Raw genomic sequence first — 21,025 nt, 5'->3', positions numbered from 1 at the left:
CGTGCTTACAGCATGAGTCAGTCTTATCTTGTTTAGAAAAAGTGAAACACCAGTTTTTGAATATGGTAGATATGGCAATGTCTGATTTCAGTAAATTTCCGTTAAAGGAAATTACATTATGACTGGAGTAGCAGTCTTAGAAGCTGACTAGGACGTAACKGTGGAGGGTTTTACTATTTTTGTGCTTAAAATGTCATATTAACTGTGACATTAGTATGTTACACATGCCAATTTATATACACTGTTACGCAAACAGTAGTTACGGCAAACATGGAGTAAGATTACTTTAAATTTAGAAAGATTTCATTGGTGTTTGTCCTCTGTTAACTAGTTAAGAGGGGGAAGAGTTTTAATTCATGTACTTACTTTTTGTAAATACTAATTTATTTTACTTCCTCTTCCTTTTGCATATGATCTGATATGATGTGTTTTCTTCATGGTGGCCTGGAGGTGCCACTTTTTGTTCAAGTCTTTTGATTAACTGATAAATTCTTCTATTTCTGTTATGGAAAAGAGACATTGCAGTTGTGTTCAATCATCAGTTTGAATAGTGAATTGATTTATTTTTTATAATAGAATTGAATTGCAGTAATTTTTGTGATTTCTTATTTTAGCTTGATGAATTCCCCTATGAAGGAAAAGTTAATTACACGTTATATCCAATAACATTTCCATCTGAGAGTGCAGCAGAATGGAAGAAATTGTTTAAGCCATGTGCTTCWCAAAGGCTATTTTTACCAGTAAGTTACTTTGTAATAAGACAATACARAAGTCTGTTTATGAAGCATCAAACTGTCCTTGTTATTCTGATTTCTGTTCTGTTTTAAATGAAGAACTGCTATTACTCCTGAAAGTTAGTTTTATGACATCCAAAAAAACCTCTGAATTTAACATTCTTCTGTGGCATTAGTACTCTATGGAATAAAAGTCCTTTTCTCACTTGATGCATTATGGCACAGTATCGTCACAAAGAGGTATAGGTCATGTCATTTTCTCAGAGGTAAGATGGATCTATCACAGCTCATCTCCTCATTTAGTTTGAAAGTTTTTTGCATGCATGGGTCTGAGAAGTGTTGGAGAAAATGAAATAAAAATGAGCTGTTATTGCTAGTGTTTTATGCATGTGCTCAACTGACACTTCAGAAAACATACTTCAGGCTTAGTGAATTAGAACAATGGCAGTTATCTCCCAAACACTGTCTCTTTTGGGGCTCTTAACAATTGTTTGTTTAGCTGCTTGCATGGGAAAGCAAGGGTTCAGGAGCTTGTGTTAAGAGTAATATTAGTCCTGGCCTACACCTACTTCTAMGGAACCTTGACATAAAATGTAGAATGAATGCCTTTGCATTGCTGTTCTATATAAAACTTATTTCCCCTCTACAAAAGTTCTTTTAAATGAGAGAAAAAGGAATGATGACATATTTATTGACAGCAAACTGAGAGCCTGAAGTGAATTTATTTGCACATGACAAAAATTTGTTAAGCTTTATTCTGTTTTATGAAGAGAAGTTTCATAAAACTTAACATTTTGGTTTTAAATTTCTTTCCCTTGCAGTTAATACTCAAAAATGTGGATTCACTACTGTATGTTGATACTGACATCCTGTTTTTGAGGCCTATTGATGATATTTGGTCTTTTCTGGGAAAGTTTAACTCCACACAAATTGCTGCAATGGCACCAGAACATGAGGAGCCTCGTATTGGGTGGTATAATCGTTTTGCTAGACATCCCTATTATGGWGTAACTGGAATTAATTCTGGAGTCATGCTAATGAATATGACACGTATCAGAAGAAAATATTTCAAGGTATGTGTGTTTCTTCTACTGCATTTTCTGCAGGATTTACATATTTTAATTCTATTCCTGTTTCATATTCATGTGTATTTTTCAAGATCTTTTTTCTGTAATTGTACTAATACTCTCCAAAGTACACTATGTATATATTTTTAAAATATCATTCACTGTAAGACTTGGAATTCTTGAATTTTGAGTGAGCTTGATTGTTTTAATTCTTCTTAGTTCTGAGAGATCCTCTGTGACTTGATACAATTTGCTGTAAATTATACTTGCCAGTAGATATRTCCTCATCATTTCTTCACTGTAGGCATCCCAGAAAACAATTATTTTGAACTTGTAAAATGTGTGCAGTTGTGTGACCAGGAGATGGTGCTAAAACATTTAGAAAGTTGTTGAAAACTAAAGTTTCCAAATTTTGAGCTTTTACATTGTAGCCAGGTGATTATCAGTCCAAGTMTCTTTTTATTTGCTTCGAAGACCTAATTTTTGTAGACAAAGAAGTTTGTCATGCAAGTAGATACTACTGCATGCATGGAAGCAGTGTACACAGCGGTAGAAATGGTCATTGCTCTTCAGACTTGAAATTTTTTCTTACGTACTTGAAACACAAGTACAAAAGCAGTGCTGTGTGGTTATGCCTCAGGGAAAAGTAYATCTCTGTTTAAGAGAAGTTTGATTAGGGAAAAATAATCATGCAGTCAAAAACTTTTAGAAGATGCATCCATGAGAAATAGAAACTTGCAGTAGGCATTAATTCTTCTCCATTTCCAGTTTAATAAACAGCTTTCATCCTGGCATTCTTGCTATGTGTTTTACTTAAGGGAAATCCAGAGAATTTAGGAGAAATGGAGAATGGATTATCTCAGTTTTAGTTAAAGTAGAAAGTTACAGTAGCTGTAGTATGTGGCTGTAGTTTCTCTGAGAAAGCTTCTCTATCATTGTTATTTACATCATCAATAAAATCTTGCATTGTCTATGTTATTTGTTTGTTTTACTGATTATAGCATATGGAGAAATGAAAATATGGGAAAGTATAATGAGAAAAAACATGGGATTGAAAACTGCATAAATCTTAACCTCTGACAATGCATTTCTGTGTAGTGATTTGAGTGGTAAATGCCAAGATGAAGTTGGTCATGTATTCATACTATGCCAGAATTCTTGTTTGGCTTCTCAGTTCRACTTAGGTCATCAATTCATTGGAAAATTTACATTTTTGGTAAAAATTTCAAAAGCAAACAGATTATGTAGGGTACTAAAATTGTTAGTAAAATGAACTGTAGTTTTCTAGAGAACAATATGAAGTCCTGTAATACCTAGTCCTCTTAAATGCCTAAAACTGGTGTTTTCATCAAATGTAAGTATATATATATATATATATATACTTAAAATATAAGATTTAAGTAGGAGAAGCGATTAATGAGTATTCTGAAATTAAAAATGAAGCATTGCATTTTCCCTTGGTTGTAGAGGGCAAGAATATTTTTTCTGTAGTTGTGTGAGATCTGGGCTAACAGAGCACTGAGCAAGGGAATAATTACGTTTATCCTCCCTTGGTACCTAGAGTTGGTCCCACAACCTTGCAGCGCATCACAGGGCCCTAAGATGCACAAGCTTTATTACAAAAATGCTACTGTACTCGCAGATACTTTGTTTTCATCTCTAGGTTCTTTGAATGTCTTAATATAAAGAAGAGTGGCCAACAGGAGAAATCGCAAACATCAAAGCAAAATTTGGAAAAGGATTTAGTGTAGCTGAGTCTATACACAGTGGGCCTGAGAGCGTATGATTTCCCTTGTGACTGATAGCAAAGGAGCTACCAGTCATACCTTTGGAAAAGAGATAAACCAAATTCAGGGGTAGGGACTATCCTAATATCCCTTGCCAGTGACACTGCAGATGGTTTTAGACCTTACAGGTAACAATTTCWTGTTGTGTCCCATTAACTATTCCAGTGAAATGCAGTAGAACTAGAAAATGCTTCATTGTTTTATAGGAAGGTGTAAATTTGTTTATATTCTTTCAGGAGCCTGCTCAACAAATTCTTCAAGGAGTATATAATTTTTGGGAATTTTTGTATCTTTTTAAAGATGCCTGTAGACCTTTTTGTATGATACTGTAGTACTAGTACATTTATCTGAAGTGGATGCTTTGGATCAGGATATTTCTCCAGTGCTGTGGATTTAAACTGTGAGTTCATTGTCTGTTGTAGCCCAAATTACAATCTGAGCTGCTTGAGGCCTTTAAGCTTCTCTTTTCTCTTGTCACATTGATTACTTAGAGTCAGGAGGAGCCTGAAGATAAGATGGATAAATAAAAAGTAGAATCAGAGACTTTAGCCAATGGTTATAATGTTCATCTGGGTAGCAATAAACCTGTAGTTCTATGTATTGCTGCAGGATTAAGTAATCTTTTATTCCCTTGCCTATTTGTGTCTCAGTCTTCTCAGGACTGTCAGGTCAAGCCATTTCAGACAAGCATCCTGCTCCTTGGCTGCCAGTGGTGCCTAATGGATGTTTTTACTCCTGGTCCTATCTTATCTGTCTTGTGTGTTGTGAGTGTCTGTGTTTATGTACAGCACAAACACATGTGCATGCATTTATACAAATACCTGTGCATGCATAGATGTGTTACTGAATACAGTGAGGTCATCAAACTGCATAACTGGACATGAGACTAGAATTCATAATGAAGCTTCTGATGGTTAGTGCCTGCATGTTGTCTCTGCTAAACAGCAGTTAGAAAATGGGAATGCAAAGCATTCAAGATTGTATMGGATATGGAAGATGTAATAGTTAATTTTTTTTTTATTCGCATGCATATAGATTTTTTTTAAAACTGGAGAAGCTATAGAAAATACTACTGATAGGGTGTTTTAAGCAAGAAGTCCTAAACCAGGGAGGCAATGTGAATAGAGAGGAATGACTTCTATCAAATTTAGTAAGGTTAGTTGTTGCCTGAGATGCAGGCAATCGAGGAAGGTTACAAGCTCTTAGAAAATCAAAHAAACCCCAAACAAATTAACTCCAGGTAGAGTGTGCAAAGTAGGGTTCATGGGTATGCTTTAGGAAAAAAAAAAAAAAATCAGAGTTCAGAGAGCCTCTCTGACCTAAACCATTATAACTTTTTTTTTACCATTCAGTGTTGCTTAGGGCTATAGTTTGAAGAAATATGGTGAGCCTGCACATAAATTAATTGCTTCTAAAAGGAGGGTTCTTGTCTCTTACCAGCTGCTCGTCCCTGCTTTTCCCATTTACTTATTCATAGCCTTTGGTGTTTGGCCCTTTCTRTGATTCAATTCAATTTGGTAAAATTAGAAAAAATAAATCCTTCTGCTGGGTTATTGAGGTAAATCAGCTTACAAAAACATGCAGTAAGTGTTAGCACCACACTCTTAGTGCATTAACAGGTAGAATCATGTAACTAGAAGGAAGAGGGCTGGCTCTCCTTTGACATTAAGGAAATTTAAATTGGTTAGCTGTTTGTGGGACACACCTGCATTTTGTTTAGATATTGCTGTATGATTTGAGAATTTTTCCTCATCTTTTTATTTTCTTCCTAGAATTTAGGAAAAGCTAATACAAGGCTAAATGTGACAGTTCTTGTAAGTGTGACTTAAGCCTTGGCCAGGCAGAAGTTTTCTGGTACAGAAATGAGTAATGACCAAGCTAAATAAACAAAACCAACCCAAAATATCGGMAAATACCTCAGTATCTGTATATATATTAGTTCTTACCCATTTTCTTCTACTCAAGTAAACTAGAATTTTGAGAGTTCTTAAGAGCCTGTCTGCATCAGTTTGRTGGCATCACAGAAATGCCTACTATTTTTTTTTCTCTCATGTCTCTAATATTCTTTGCATGTTGTTGAATACCGGAGAAAAGGCTTTTATTCTGAGAACCCCAAAATTACTGTAGAATTTTTTTCTTTGAGTTTTTTTGACTTGAGTAACTTCTGAAAAGCAGTTCTATCAGTGTCCTACTTCTCAGGCTGTTTCACCTCACCATAAGTTACAACAGAATATTTAAAAGAAGGAAAACAAGTAATTATTCAAGTAGTTTCTCTTGCTCCTACACTGGTGTCATTATATATCACTGCTCTTTTATTAATACATAGCTCTTTTCTATTTATGCAAAGGTTATGGAAATATTACAATTTACAGCTCTTAAATCTGACAGCACTGTTTATCAGGTAGTAGTGCTTTGAGTCATCTGCCTGTGTGATGCATGTTGTAYCTGCTTTGCATCTTCTTGGGATATCATCTAGATTTCTCTGCTGTTAAAACTCTTTAAGTGGAAAGAAAATTCTATTAAATAACACTTTAACAATTTAAATTCCTATTTCTACAAGTTGCTCTAAGACTTTATTTGCTATTGTATAATCTCTTAGCATGATTATCCTGGTATGAGTGAGCTAATTTAAATTTGTTTTTAATTCTTAGCATTGTGTCTGAATGTAAATCTTAGGTCAATATTCTGTMGATGACAAAGTTCAGGTGAGTGAGTAATCTTTACTGAGTGTGATTCAGTCTAATTTATTTGCTTTTTGAGAAGGTTTTAGCTCTGTTAAAGCCTGTGTTTTATTTCATTTAACTACATTGCATTGAGCCTAATGATAACTCTTACTAGAGAAGAATTTTCGTGTGCGTTTCTTATGCCTGTGCTCACCAAATACTTGCAGGCAATCATAGTCATAAATTTTTTAGGAGAATAGGTACTATTATATTCTGTTTGGCTTYTTCCATAATACAAACTATAGATCTTTTTTGTATTAATTCTTGTCTGAAATCTTGTAATATGTCTTGTTTTAGTCTTTAGTTCTGAAAGCCCTTCATATTTGATGGCTGAAATGATTTGAAGAAAAAGTAAAAAAAAAAAAAAAGTAAAAACTGAACTGTGCTTTCTACTTTGTAAGTGTAAAGCTCAGAGAAGAAAGTCTTTGATACTGTAAATCTCAAAGTGACTATTTTGCTGCTGGTAATCTGTCTCTTAACATGATTTTCCTGTATACAAATCCCAAACTATACTGGAGGTTTTTTTTTTTTTTTTGGCAACTTGGTTAAAAGGAAGCAAGGGTACAATGCTTGTACTTGCTCAGGAATTTTCTCTCTCTGGGATTTATTGTTATTCCATCCTCACTCTCAAAACAGTGAAGTACAAGGTACAAAGTGAGCAGCCTTGTTCCTTTTATRCTCTATTTGAGTTTAAATAATATGTAAAGATAGACATTAGCTTTAGAATATGTAGCTACGTAAACTGCAGATTTGAACCCCTTGTTAACATGGAATTCAGTGTAGGCCAGTGTACTCCAAGTAGCTGCTCCTCACCAGAGCCTTAGAAGAACTCCTTTTTGTCTCTTGAATTTAGTAAAAACTGTTGTTTTGGTTTTTACTGACTTTTGTTACTGAAAAGTTGTCCCGTTGGTGTGGAAATTCAAGTTCAGTAACTAAGAAAAATAAGTTCAACTTGATGAAAATTCTTCTGAAAACATTTGAAGGATTGCTATATTTCTTTACAATGCTTTGTAGCCAGTATTTTTTATGTGTTTGGAACTATTGAAGAATTAATTTTATATTGAACTGGTTTGAATTTTTTAAATCAGCATTAGAACCTGTGTATACTACCACTTTGTCATAAAGAGAGAAATTGAATGAGTGTGTATATTTAAATACTCCCCATCTACTTGCTGCATGACTTAGATGCTTTTTGGGTGTTGCATCCTACTGCTGTATGGGATACCCCTTGCTATTTCTTAAAATTCTTGATTTAAGGTGCTTGAGGGAAATTTTTCTGGTAAATTAATAATTGAGAAATTAAGCACATTTGAAATACCCATAACTATTTTCCTTAGATAGCCTTATTGGTTTAAAAAGAAGTCGTCATCTATATATTTGAGATTTGTAACTTTGAGTTGTTATTGTGATTTGTGAGGCATTTCCTTCCCTGTAGGTATAATTGTCCTGAATGTGTGGTGTTTTGCTTTGTTTTGTTTAACAGAACGATATGACACCAGTGCGGTTACAATGGGGAGAAATTCTTATGCCACTACTGAAGAAATACAAGTTGAACATAACTTGGGGTGATCAGGATCTATTGAACATTATGTTTTTTCACAATCCAGGTAAATCCGTGTTGATTTTAAGTCTAACACTGCAAAATTATCTTTCCCATGGTGTTCAAAAATCTGGGAAAATACTCTGTTAGTGGGCTTTTGGGTGAAAACATTCAAGGGACCATTCACATCTTTCATTCTCTTAAAGTGTTTCAGACCCAGTGCTGGAGCTTACTAGAGTGTAATTAATTTTTAGATTTCAAAACAGTTGTACAGAAATGGATAAAGCAGTCCTGAAAAAAAAAAAAAAAAGAAGATGAGTTTATTTCCTGAAACAATTTCGATATCTAACRCAGAACTCTCATTTTTCCAAACAGAAAGTCTTTATGTCTTTCCTTGCCAATGGAATTACCGGCCTGACCACTGCATCTATGGAAGCAATTGTAAGGCAGCTGAAGAAGAAGGTATATTTATTCTTCATGGAAATAGAGGTGTTTACCATGATGATAAACAACCAACTTTTAGGGCAGTCTATGAAGCGATAAAAAATGTAAGTGTTTTTTGCGTTACACTGGTTATTTTTTTATGTATGTTGATCTGTAGTGGTACATGTATTTTGTAGCTTGATTGTAAGAGTAATTTTTTTTCTTTTAAGCAATGTCAAGTGTTTCACCAGTTTTTCCTTTATTGTTTGGGTGGAGTTCCAGTACATTCCTGTTTTGATGAGCATCTTTGGAAACACAGTGTAGACTATGTCTGCTTTAGGATTCTAAAACAATTCCTGTAGTTGTCAGTGTTTATTTTAAAGGCTTTATTCTCATTTATTTAACAAATCACTTAGTAAACTGTTTCCATGAGCATCTGGAGAACTTAGGATMTCTGAATATGATATTCAGGAGCAAACAAGGATCATTGAAATCCAGCTACATGTCCCAGCACAGGAGAATCACACCAAGAGTCCCCAGGAGTCACACCATGTGCCTGAGAGGGTTGTCCAAACACTTTTGCACTCAGTCACATTTGGTGCTGTGATCACTTCTCTGGGGGTGCTGTTCGAGTTCCCAACCACCCTCTGGGTGAAGAACCTTTTTTTAATATCCAACCTAAACCTCCCCTGACAACTTCGGGCCATTCCYTCTGGTCCTGTCCCTGGTCACCGCAGAGATCAGTGTCCGCCCCTCCTCTTCCCCTCACAAGGAAGTTGAGACTTCAGTGAGGTCTCCACTCAGTCTTCTCCAGGCAGAGCAGTCCAGGTGATCTCAGTGCTCCTCACGGGGCTTCTTCTCGAGTCCCTTCACCATCTTTGTTGCCCTCCTTTGGACACTGTCTAACGGCTTTATATCCTTCCAATATTGGTCACCTGTGCTGTGGTGGCCAAAACTGCACACACTACTCAAGGTGAGACCACACCAGTGGAGAGAGTAGAGAGGGACAATCTTTTTCTCTGGGCAGAACAACCCAATATGAAGTTTCATTTTTCTGGAGATTTTAAAATGTAGGAAAAATCCCTTCTTCCCAAAGTTTGCATGTATTTATTGCAACATTTTAATACTTAATTGTATCTAGATTCAGATTGTAAAAAAAAAAATTATATACTGTGTTTTGACCTGTTCTAGAAATTCAGTGTATTAATATGTTACTATTCCTTTAAATACTATGCACAGTGACTTCCTTTCATTCTGCAAATAAATCATCTAATAAACTATTTATCACTACATCAGTATACTCACTGAAGAGCTGTAAAACTTAGCGCTGATGCACATTTTAATGTAGCAGGCTACTGTGTGTGTATAACCTACAAAAATCAATAGTATATTTTAATGTTGCTTTATTACATGTTGTCATATAGATATAAAAATGAAGAAAAGTACTTTTGGGGGTCTGAGAATACATTTCAGGGAAAGTGATTGCGTTTCCATAAAAATATTATTTCTTTGTTTCCTTTGAGCATTGTCAAAAACAGAAGAAAAAAATATTTCCTTTTATTTATGGTCCAATTTTGTATTATGAACATGTCAGAGAAAGCACGTAAACCACTACTGATTCAATGGTAATAAGATGAACAAAATTATGTTACTTCAAAATGCTGTTTTAAATTAACATTTATGTATAAAAAGTATTGCATTGTTGAGTTAATGGCAAATTTATTTCTTGCCCATGTTAAACCTAGTATGTGTTTGACCATCACTCAGYTTAATGAAACTTCAGCAGTACCACTTTTTATACTGTATAATGTTTCATTATAATTTGATAAGATTTGTATTACTTAAAGGTTATAGATCATTTGAGAAAGTTGGCATGCAGCAAAAAACAATCCAGACATCATTTTAGATTGTAAATTTTTAATTGGATAAGGTAATTTTAAATTTCCTCCTTGTCTGAGTACATTAATTTGCTTACATTAAAAAAAATCTTTCTTTTTAGGCTTATTGAAAGCATGAGAGTATATTTCTGTAATTTAGAGTTGTTTTGCAATTATTGCATTCAGAAGCACTTGTGAGCTCTTGAAAACATTTAATAGACCTATAGACAGCAAATATGATGCTGAAAAGTATTTTTATAAAACTCCAATACCTCTGAGTAATGACAATCTTCCATATTAATCTTTAATTTTCTTAACCTCTTTACAGTATTCTTTTGGAGATGACCTGGTTCATTCACTGTTGCAGCCCCTAGAACTGGAATTACAGAAAACCACGCACACATATTGTGGAAGAGTATACAAAGTATTCATAAAGCAGCTAACAAAAAGCATAAGAGACTTGTATGCCAGAAGATCAAAGGGAAGGTGATATTTGACTCCTCACAGYTACACCGAGAGACTGAATTAACAAAACTAGTCAAAAGGTGCAAGAATTCTATTACAGCTTGAATGGGCTCTTAATATGCCCAGAAAAAAGTTTACTAGCATACATAAAAATGAAGAAAATACTCATGTAATGAAGAACAGGAACTTATTTCTGCAAAGGTGTCTTTTTGGTCTTTTGAAGTTYAATCACTGCTAATGTTTATCTCATATCTGATGATTTGGGTGTTACTGGCTTCACGGTCAGTACTTTTAGTCTGCATAATTCAGTTACCTAATGATAAATGAACAAGGAAGAAATGAAGATGGCTCTGTTTGGGAGTGTACCTCATATATTGTCTAAAATTCTGTTAAACTGTGAATGTAGCAATAACTGAGTCAGCAGCACTAACCTCACTTTAAAGGTGTGAGCCTTTATGTAAACAAAGTTGTTTACAAGTGCAGAAAACACTCTTTTCAAAGAAATGTGTTGTAATCATTGACAATCTGTATGTGCCTTTATATGTTCATCTCTTACATGTTGAAGTACTGTTTTGACAATCTTGTTTCTTTTATCTCAGATGTAAACTGCACACTATAGATACAATTTTCTGAGAAATTAATAACTAGTATGTGATACTAGTTTTCTGTTAGTAAATACAGAGACTTTATATTAAAAATAATTTGTTTCAACATTGTAGGGCCATTAGCACCAAAAGGTAGAGGAGAATTGAGGGGGTTTTACGTAAAAATCCAGTTTGAAGTTGCTGGTCTTAAAATGCTTAAAAATTTAATGGTTTTGCAGCTTTATAGGGCATTTTGGAAGTAGAAGAAAAGCCCTACAGTGGAAAGCTGTTGCTGTTGTATTTCTGTAATAGGAATTATTACTTGATTATTGTTATAGAGTATGTAGTACCTAAAAGTGAAGAGCTGTAGTAAGAGTTCTGATGTTTCATCAGACTGTGTAGTAGATGGGTTTCTTAGAGCGTATATCCTGTTATGATATTTTTTAATAAATGGCTTTAAAATAGTTTTGGGGCAGACCCTCAACTACATTATTGTGGATAGGGTGATAGTGATTTGCAACAGGTAAGGATTAGGTTTTCTCCAGTTATCATAGTGAAAAAAGAAAATCTTCTGTTTAAGKAATACAAACTTAAAGAGAAAAACATGAAGAAAAGGACTGAATTCTAGTGTTGCAGTAAAATATTTAAACTTGCATGGTATGAAATGTATTTGTAAAGTATATTTGAACTTAGAAAACCTATCTAAGTGAGATGAAGTCTTCATAAAGTGAGCTTTTGGATTCCAGGAAAGTTCCTGTGTGTTGAACATGGAGGATCCACTCACTGATTTGCACCTTCATCCCAACCCCATTTTAGAAGCTTAATTTCTGTGACTGTTTCCTTGTCAAAGATAGACTGGCTCTGACTTCCAGATCCGTGTGAGCTGGACAAATGCTTTAGCAGTACAAAAACACACTCCACTGTAAGCAGAGTTTGTATCCTCTTCTAATTTCCCTGCAGGCTCAGGGTGTAAATTTTTGGAATGGAACTCTAGGAAGCAGACTGCCTCCTTGTGTAGGTATCTTTTCCTTGCTGTGTAACCTTTTGAAGCCTGAAAATGTAGAAATCTGTGTGAAGGCGAATACTGTAACTGACTGATTTTGCAATATGCAGTGCATTATTTTTTTACATAAATACTGATTTTTATATCAATTTGTCTTCGGCTTTCCTTTTTCCTTGTACTATGTGTTCATATTTTAAAAAATTTTATACAATTTTTTTGTGTTTGTCTTTGCAGAAGCTTTCAGTTTTGGATTTAGTATGTTGTAGACATGTCAAGAATACTCTTAAAACTTAATGGGCCATTTGAGAAAAAAAGTGGACTGTGAACATTAGCAGCAATCTTTCCACTTCAATTTGAAATTTTGTGGGGGAGTAGAACAGAAAGAATTCATATTGATGCTTACTGTAGGACAGAAATTCTTATTTTCTGCTTCTGTCTAGAAATGTTAACTTACCATATTACAAATAGCAGAATATGGCCTTCTACCATATGTTTTGATTAATTCTTTTTCATATAAATGAAAACTGCTCACCTCAACTATCCATTTCCAGGTAACACTCACAAACACTTTAGAAAACTTACAGAAAAGCAAGTAGCTTCCATTAGCAAGTTCTCTAGAGTATTTGTCTGTTTCAAATACATTTTTAGTTCTCTGAGAATTCCTATGTTTCAAATTTAGAAAAATTACCTACCTTTACAAATAAAAAAACAAGTCTGGTTTATAAGGGAAACATTTGAAGACACTAACAAGACTGGAAATCCAGGTAATRTGATAGAAGCCTATTTTTAATGATTTATTTATTATAAAGTTATTATAAAGTGTGAAGTTTGATAGAAAAATGTAAACATCAGGARATGTACATTCAAGTTAAGATAAATCTGTCTTCCTCATGCTTGATTAGTCTCCATGTCACAGTACCATTTTTCTGTCTCTGTTTAAATGGATCACAGTCTCATGGTACAGAGATCTATCTATGTGAAGATATGATTGTCTTATTTGGATGAACTTCCGTCACTCTTTGTAGACAGTATGAAAAGTATGAAAAAGCCAGCGATCCCTTAGCAGAAAGTGGATTCTTCTGTAGCAGGGACAGTAGGAGTATGATGTAATGGGAAGGTACTTCTCATCGCCATGGATCTTGCAAAAGATCTTGTATCTGTCTTTTGGGGTTGTTGCTGTGAGTCTGAGCATTTTTCTGTGCATGGGAACTCAGAAGTGATTTTTCTTCTTATTTCTAATCTCTTCTGTTTCTTTTTTTGAAGTTCATTTTTGTCCAACTTAATTTTTCTGCATATTTAAAAAGAATAACTAAATTCCTACAGAGTTTTGCACAAATAACAGCCGAGTTATTTGCTTAAGTTGTCCAAATGAACCCAGCAAGTGAAAAATAAGCAAATGCACACTAGGTTCCCTTAGGAAAACAAAAATGTTGTTTGATCTCTTTAACTCCACAGAGAAACATTTAACAACTTGCTTGTATTCTACTGCCAAATCTTAAGTAATGCAGGATAATTTCCTATAGAAATGCAGATTGCCTCACATTTGCACTGTAGTCCTAGCAGACAACCTGAAACTGTTACTCAGGTTTCAAAACAGAAGATGTTTGCAAAGGTGATAGTGAATTTCCACTTCAGGAAGTGAGGAGGAGATCTTATTTTAAAGTAGTTCTCAAAATCTCTCTCTTGTAACCATTTAGTGGATCTATATAAGAACAGCTTGTCTTCCAAAGTTGTCAGGAAATTTAAGATATGTTGTTCTCCAGTACCTTTTCAAGCCTTTGTGGGCCTATTAAAATTTTAAGTTTCTTGAAGGAATATTAAGCAATTGGAAATTCTTTCGTTAGCGTTCAGTTGTGTCTCTTCAAATCTGTGGTTGCTTTATGCACAGCTGCAGTTAATTCTTCAGAGAGTCCTCATTTAAACTTATGAATGTGCATCTTCCTGTATATTTGCTGGCAAATTCCTGCAGGGCTTCTTTATGTTCCCTTCTGCCTTTTCCGTGCACTGCTTTTAAGAGATAATCACAAAGCTCTTCATTCATTTGAATGTTTATAAAAATTGCATAAGGTATTATTGCAGGTCTCTTTGCATAAACCTGTAATTAAAGGAGGACCTGTATTCCTGCTGTGGTAGGGTTTTACGTTTTCTTCAGATTGCTATTTGATAATGTTCAGGTAGGAGGAATTTTGCAGCCTTTAGTTAAGTTATGTTCCTTCAGTGATATCTGGTCATTTCTTCCCAGAGTATCTGTTCTCTTATGATAGATGCAAGGCTGCTGCCTGCCTACTTGATCTATATGATTGCAAGTTTCTTAAATCAAAGCAGTGACCATCAGTTCTTTCAAATCTGGATTTTAAGTGCTTATCCTTTATCTGGGATAAACCTTAGTTGCATAAACTAGGGACCCAGTTTATTTCCACTTACAGATAGAATGACAGAATGGTTTGAGTTGGAAGAGACCTTAGAGCTCACTACTTTCCAACCCCTTCTCATGGGCAGGGACCCTCCCACTAGATCAGGTTGTTCAAAGCCGCATCCAGCCTAGCCTTGAGYAGTTCCAGGGATGGGGCATCCACAACTGCTTTGGACAACCTGTTCCAATATCTCACCATCTTCACTGTAAAGAATTTGTTCCCTGATACCTAATATGAACCTCCCCTCTTACAGTTTAAACCCATTCTCTTATCCTATCACCAATGCCTTTGTAAAAAGGCCTTTTTCAGCTCTCTTGTAGGCCCCCTTCAGGTACTGGAAGGATGTGTCCATCTTTTATTTAATTTCCTTGTTTTAGTTTCCAGCTAATCTGTAGGAATAAAATAGTGAGATAACAAGGAATGCACAGTTTTTCACAACAGAAGCTAGAGAACTATAAATTTCTGAGATACAGTTAACAATTTTGAAATAGTTTTCTATCCTTAAATCTGATTTCTGATTTGGTGGATGTGAGGGTTAATGTCCTTGGTTCATCAAATCATTTGACTTTTCCTGTGTCAGCACCATATGTGGAGGGATGGGCAGATAAYTCTTAAAAGATTGATTCTTTCATTTACTGTGAATTCCAAGGAAAAGAACTGTAACTTGTCGCTGTAGATCTTTAGTATCACCCTATCTAAACTCTTCCAAACTAGAAATATCCACCCCCCCCTGCTCCTGTATTGTGGTACTGGTTTTCTTAATGGTCATGCTAAAATGGGAGAGGAAATGATGCAATTATTTGGATCTCCTTGTTAGGTCCTGGTCTGCTGTCTTTAAAATACCACATGACCCATAAAAACTAACAACCAAAACCTAATTTTTGGTCTGGGTCAAAGCCAGAGATAACACAGTAACACCTCATTTTGGAACACGGTCGTGGGCTTACTCATAGGTGCCGTGGTCTTTGCAGCTGTGTATGGGGGGCTGGGCTTTGGACTCGGTGTGGGCAGGACTCGTGGATGTACGCATGAGCGAGATGATATGGTGTGTGGGATGGAGCTGGGCTGAAGCGACCAGTGTGGATTGGACAGATGAAAACATCTGTCCAATCAGAGTCTGGAACGTGATGTGTGAGAGTTTTTCTGGTTATGTAATCTGTCTAAAACTTTACTGATTGSTGCATTTCTTAAAACCGGGTAAAGATAAGRGATTCCTATAAAAGCCGCACTGCGAGCGGAGTCAGCTCAGACGGAGCTGAATCACTAAGAAGAAAGAGCTGAAATTGCTAAAGCTAAAAGAGCTGGAATACGAAGWTTAATAAAAGAAGAAACCTGGACCTGCCTGCGTGTTGGAGTGGTGTTTTCCTGCGGGGTGCTGCGGAGCGGGGCGTTCGCACATAGGTTAGACATCAGGATAGGTTCCTTGCACTGTTTTACCAGAACTGGTCTGCAAAAACAGAACTTTGCAAGGGGAGAAAAGAGGCTCTGAAGTTTGTTTGCTAGGGATTGTTTCTGTGCCTCAGACCTCCCTAAGGCCATGGAGTGCAAAGGGGCAGCTTACTTGTGGCTTTCTCACCTCTTGGAGAAGTGCTGCTAGGTTGTGCTGTCTTTAATTTTCTCATTACTGGCATTGAACACTGACAGCTAAAAATGCTTTTTGTGCCTTTCAAAGTGGCCTTTCTATTCTATGCAGCTTATATTAAATTATTAAACTGAGATGAGCAATTTATTAGCATTTTCTACTACCTTCATATTCTGGGAGGTCACTTTCCTCCTGTTCTTCCTCTGGGTCATTTAATATCATGCCCTCATTTTCAGAATTATAATCTGGGTACAACAGGTCCATTTTTTTCTTCTATGTGTTATGAATGTTAATATCCTGCCAGTCATTTCTGTACACATTTTGCTAGAATAATTCACATTCAATCAGTCTGTAGTATTTATAAGAGTAGCRTTGGAATGCAAAAGTAGATGTGGAAGTTATCCTAAACTGCAAATCTTTGTGGTTGAATTAATGAGTATTTAGAGTGTGGGGTTTTTTGGCTTCCAAGGAAATTAAAGCAATATAATCAGTTTTAACTCATTTAAGACTAGGAAATCAAATTTAATTAAAACTGATGTTTTAGCCTTAYAATGCTGACCTACTGTGTCTCAGTGAGCAGCTGGTGTTTAGGAAACTCTGCTTGCCTATTGGATATCATGGAACTCCTGTCAAGTATTCAATGCAGTTCTGACTAGTCACTGGTATTGCAATACTTTTCATTTTAAAATACTTCGCTATGTTTTTATTTTTTCATTTTACATTTTTATGCCATGGATACCCAAGGTGAATTTAGATTGCAGATCTAAGCCCAAGAAATAAACAACTTTGCTGCCCAAAGTGTGTTATATATATTTGTCTTTTGATTTGATATTATTCACCAGTCCTGTGGGTAAATTGATGTATCGGGGGTTTACTGCCTCTCATCTCTTCTGCTTGCTGTTCCTGGCTTGTCTCCTTTCTCCACTSCCCCTGCAGTCTACTTGCTGCCTGTCTTCTCCAGGAGTTGGTGTCACTTTACCTTTCTGATGTTTCTGGATCTCACTAACTCTTGTCTTCTGCCACCAGGTACATGCTTTGAGAACTGTTTGCTGTGATAAGGTAACTGGACTAGTTCAAGTCAAAAGGGTTCCCTGGAGCAGGCCTGCTGCTTTCTCCACAGTGCTACTGCATGRACATGTGTCTGGGCACCTCAGCACATTCTTCACCCAGTGCAGTTCATAAGCAGTGCTGTGTGTTTCTTGATTGTAACTTGGAGAATAAGTTTAGTTTCCCTTTCAACTTTGTATAGACTATTACAAAATTTTAATCATCTTTATTTTTCTCTAGTGATAAAGTTTTTTTTTTTTTTTACTAGAGGCATGCTTTGAGAAAGAAAGCTTGGCTGTTGAAGCCATTACAGTTAAAAGGAGGTGATCTGAGCCATTTCTGCTTGCCTGAGGCAGACAGGCTCAGCAGGGCTGTGGAGARCAGCGTGAGCACCTGGCTGCCAGGGCACCTGGTGAGCAGAGAAGGGYTTGCTCTCTGCCCTGTTCCTGGAGGTGCCGGACAACCTCTGAGGAAGAAGCAATCTTCAATCAACTCTTCTTTCTGTGAAGGTACAAAGAGAGAAAATTGATTTATGACTTCAAAAGGCCCAAACGAAGTTTTAGAGGGATACAGAATACAATAGAGTACATGGCATGTAAAATGTTTCTGGCTGAAAAATTAACAGCTGCAAATAGCCCATTGAGACGTGCAGGGTTTTGAGATGTACCTTCTTCAGTGGTCCATAAAAAAATTAATAAACTTGGCAAAAACTAGTGATGGTAGGATAATGCTTAAAAACTAGATCAATATCTTATTTTTGCAGTAATCCTATTTTGCCTATTTGATTATTCTTTGCCCAGAAGGATAGGGTATAATTAATGAAAATTGATTTAGCTTGAAGAATAAAACATTTACAGTTTGCTATTGTAAGAAAAATGAAGCAGCTAGCAAATGCGCTGTATTTTTGATGTGCTAGACCTCAAGCAGTCTCTAAATTAATTAGAAGTCACCTTATTAGTTTACATTTGTCCAAGAATATATTGGGAAGTTTTATATTTTTGTACAAAAAATACTTAAATATTTTTGTTAGTCTTAGAGTCCAAGTTTCAATTAATACCTTTTTGCACAACACATATATTTTGAGAACATATATTTTGAGAACACCGCATCCTATGCCCTAACTTTATAATAATTATTAGATATGAAAGTGCTTGTTCACCTCATGGAATGGTATTGTGTCTCTGAAAAGATGGAATTTTTAAGGAGTAGATTATGTGGTGCCTTGTGTGTGCTAGCACTCTTCATTCTCATCTAAATTATGACTCTGAGGATGCAAAATTTTTTTTTTGTGTCAAAAACAAGTGTCCATTACCCTAAATAGCACTGGAAATTAACTGAGTTTCTTAAACATAGCCATTTACTAGTGCTGTGCCTGACTGAAATCACTGTCTCACTGCTTCAAAATACCATATAAGCACAAAGGAAATACAGTAATATGCATTCTTTAACAAGAAGGATAAATACAAATATCTGACCTCTTCAAAAATCCTCCCCTAATTAGTTTTACTCCTGAAAGTAGATGTTTCAGAAGCTCCTTGAAGTCCATTAAGGATTTTGATATTGATTTGATGTGAAAGTGCTCAGATACCCCAGCAATGGATAGCAGTATGAAGCACTGATAAATCAATCAATAGAGTTTGGCCTTAGAGGGGGAGGATGTTAGTTCATCGAGTCTCATCAGTTGTATATCAAAAGCATCAAATTTCTCCCTGTTACAGCTGTAATGAACTCAGTAATTTGTTTGACTAAAACTTAACTAGTGTCCAGCTAGCCCATGCCTTTCAGAGAAATGTCCAGTCCTGGTTTGAGTGCACAAAGAAGGAAAAGGCTTCCCTTTGCCTGTTGCAGTGGTTCAGTGTTCTCACAGTGATGAGTGTGTCTGTCTTGTGTCTCATTTGAATTTTTTCTGGCATTAGGTTTCAGGCATGGAATCTTTTTATGCTTCTCCCCACTGGGGTAAAGAGGTCCTTAATGTCCTGCAGTTTCCCCTTTTGGTGATATGTAAATGTAGCAATCTAATCACTTCTCAGTTTCATTTTGGATAAGTGAAACCAATTGACTTCATGAACTTTTGTTTTGTGGCTCTTTTTAATACCTTCATCAGTTTTCTAGAGGCCTCTTTAAAATACAGGCACACTATAAAATATGGTATAGAGATTTTCAGTACAGTGAAGGATGTGGTAATTTTAATACATAGGTAAAATTTTCCTAATAATTTCTAAATTTGTACATTAAGTGCTCATGTTAGCATACTTTCCATTCCTGGGCTTAGATCTTCATTCCTTGCTGTGGGAGCATTTGTCTTTGTTAAAATGAGCTTAGCCTAATGCAGTTTCATCACAGTAATGCAGATTCAGCTGTGGAATTGATGCTGTTATCACTGTTTATCATCTTACCAGGTATTGTCATCTGCAAACTTCACCAGCCATGATTTTATATTTACTTCCAAATTACCAGTGAAAGCTTTTAATAATGTTGTCCTTCATAACATCACTTGAAACAACTCCTTGATAATGATTTTCTATCAAAGCTTATTTGTTGAGAGTGACCAGTTAATCTTGCAGTTTTTTTGTGTTTCTGGTTTTTCTCTGCATAGCATTATTTCAGCTTCATGGAACAAAAAAATATCTACAGGAATAAATATAATATTTGTTTGACAAGCTTTATTTTCCTGGAAAGTGTATTGATTACTTCTGATGGTGGTATTTTCTTTTAATTTCTTTCCAGATAATTGTGTTGCAACTTCTGTAATTTTTTTGTGACAGTAGTCTCATAGTCATCTTAACTAAAAGTTACTCAGCATTTTAAATAATATTAAAAATATTTAGGGTTTTTAATGGAGTTTTCTGTGAGTTCTGAGACTTATGGAATCTATTAACAACAGCATTCTTCAAGAAATTCTTTTATGGTTGYCTACTGTAAATTATCTAGACCTGCTGATTTTGAAATGTTTATATTTGGTCAGTGCTTGCTCAACTTTCTTCTGGTTTGCTAATGGACAAGAAACTATTTTGACACTCATGTGATGCAGACAACTTACTTGAATGCCTTCACATTATCAACAACATTGTAATTAGTAATGAAAACATTTAAATTTTGTTTGTTCTTGATTTATTCCCAAAATTRCAACATTGTGTCCCCCTTAATTGGGAAGGGAAGTGGTGGGAAGAAGTGTTGCTTTTCAAATCAGTTCCTTGGTAAGCACAAACACCATTATGTCATTTTAGAGCTGATATCTTAGAAATGTGTTGGAGTTTGATGCCTTGCCAAAACCGGGAGATACCCCAGACCTTTACTCCCTTTGGGGTCATGCTACAAGGTTCAAAGAGGCTGTTATATAGTATTAAGAAGTCAAAACAAAACATCAATACCCATACCCTTCTCTTTCTCTCTCCCTTTCTCTCTTTTTTTTTGTGCAGAAAGTTGCCTTTACATGTGCAATACAAAGACACAGGAAAGAACATTCCTTCTCCCATATTCTAGTTTTTATTATGCTGATTGAACACAGAAATGAAAAAGTAACTTCTGAGACTTGAATGATGGATGTTGCACCCACTTTTCATGCATGTGAAATAGTTGGTAAACTGAGTAAGAAGTACCTGTTAGAGCATAAGCAGCAGAACCTAAATACAGAGTAGCTCCTAGAACCTCTAAAAATATCTTGGAATCACAGAGGGATTGAGGTTGGAAGGGACCTCCAACTGCACTGCCTGGGCAGGGCTGTGTGTAGCTGTTCGCCCAAGAGTGTGTCCAGCTGGCTTTTGAATATCTGCAAGGAT

At 35.7% G+C, this 21,025-nt stretch overlaps 1 protein-coding gene across 3 annotated transcripts in view; it reads left to right on the top strand.

Moving 5' to 3' along the window:
• Nucleotides 1–21,025, top strand: part of GXYLT1 (glucoside xylosyltransferase 1) — a 45,456-nt gene that overhangs the window by 13,154 nt on the left and 11,277 nt on the right. For 2 of the 3 annotated variants that reach the window (XM_057366136.1, XM_057366134.1), the window contains 5 exons: nt 615–740; nt 1,556–1,807; nt 7,795–7,918; nt 8,227–8,399; nt 10,480–12,352. In XM_057366136.1, the coding sequence (XP_057222119.1) occupies nt 615–740; nt 1,556–1,807; nt 7,795–7,918; nt 8,227–8,399; nt 10,480–10,641 (837 nt within the window). In that variant the 3' untranslated portion in view covers nt 10,642–12,352. Of the gene's footprint in view, nt 1–614; nt 741–1,555; nt 1,808–7,794; nt 7,919–8,226; nt 8,400–10,479; nt 12,353–21,025 lie in introns of those variants that run through there. The other variant, XM_057366135.1, reaches the window with a different exon arrangement.

The sequence above is a fragment of the Malurus melanocephalus genome, unplaced genomic scaffold (genome assembly GCF_030028575.1).
Source record: "Malurus melanocephalus ecotype Western Australia unplaced genomic scaffold, MMel_1.1 scaffold_60, whole genome shotgun sequence".
Lineage (NCBI taxonomy): Eukaryota > Metazoa > Chordata > Aves > Passeriformes > Maluridae > Malurus > Malurus melanocephalus.
Note: the sequence above shows the minus strand (reverse complement) of the source record. Positions and strands in the feature narration are given on the sequence as shown.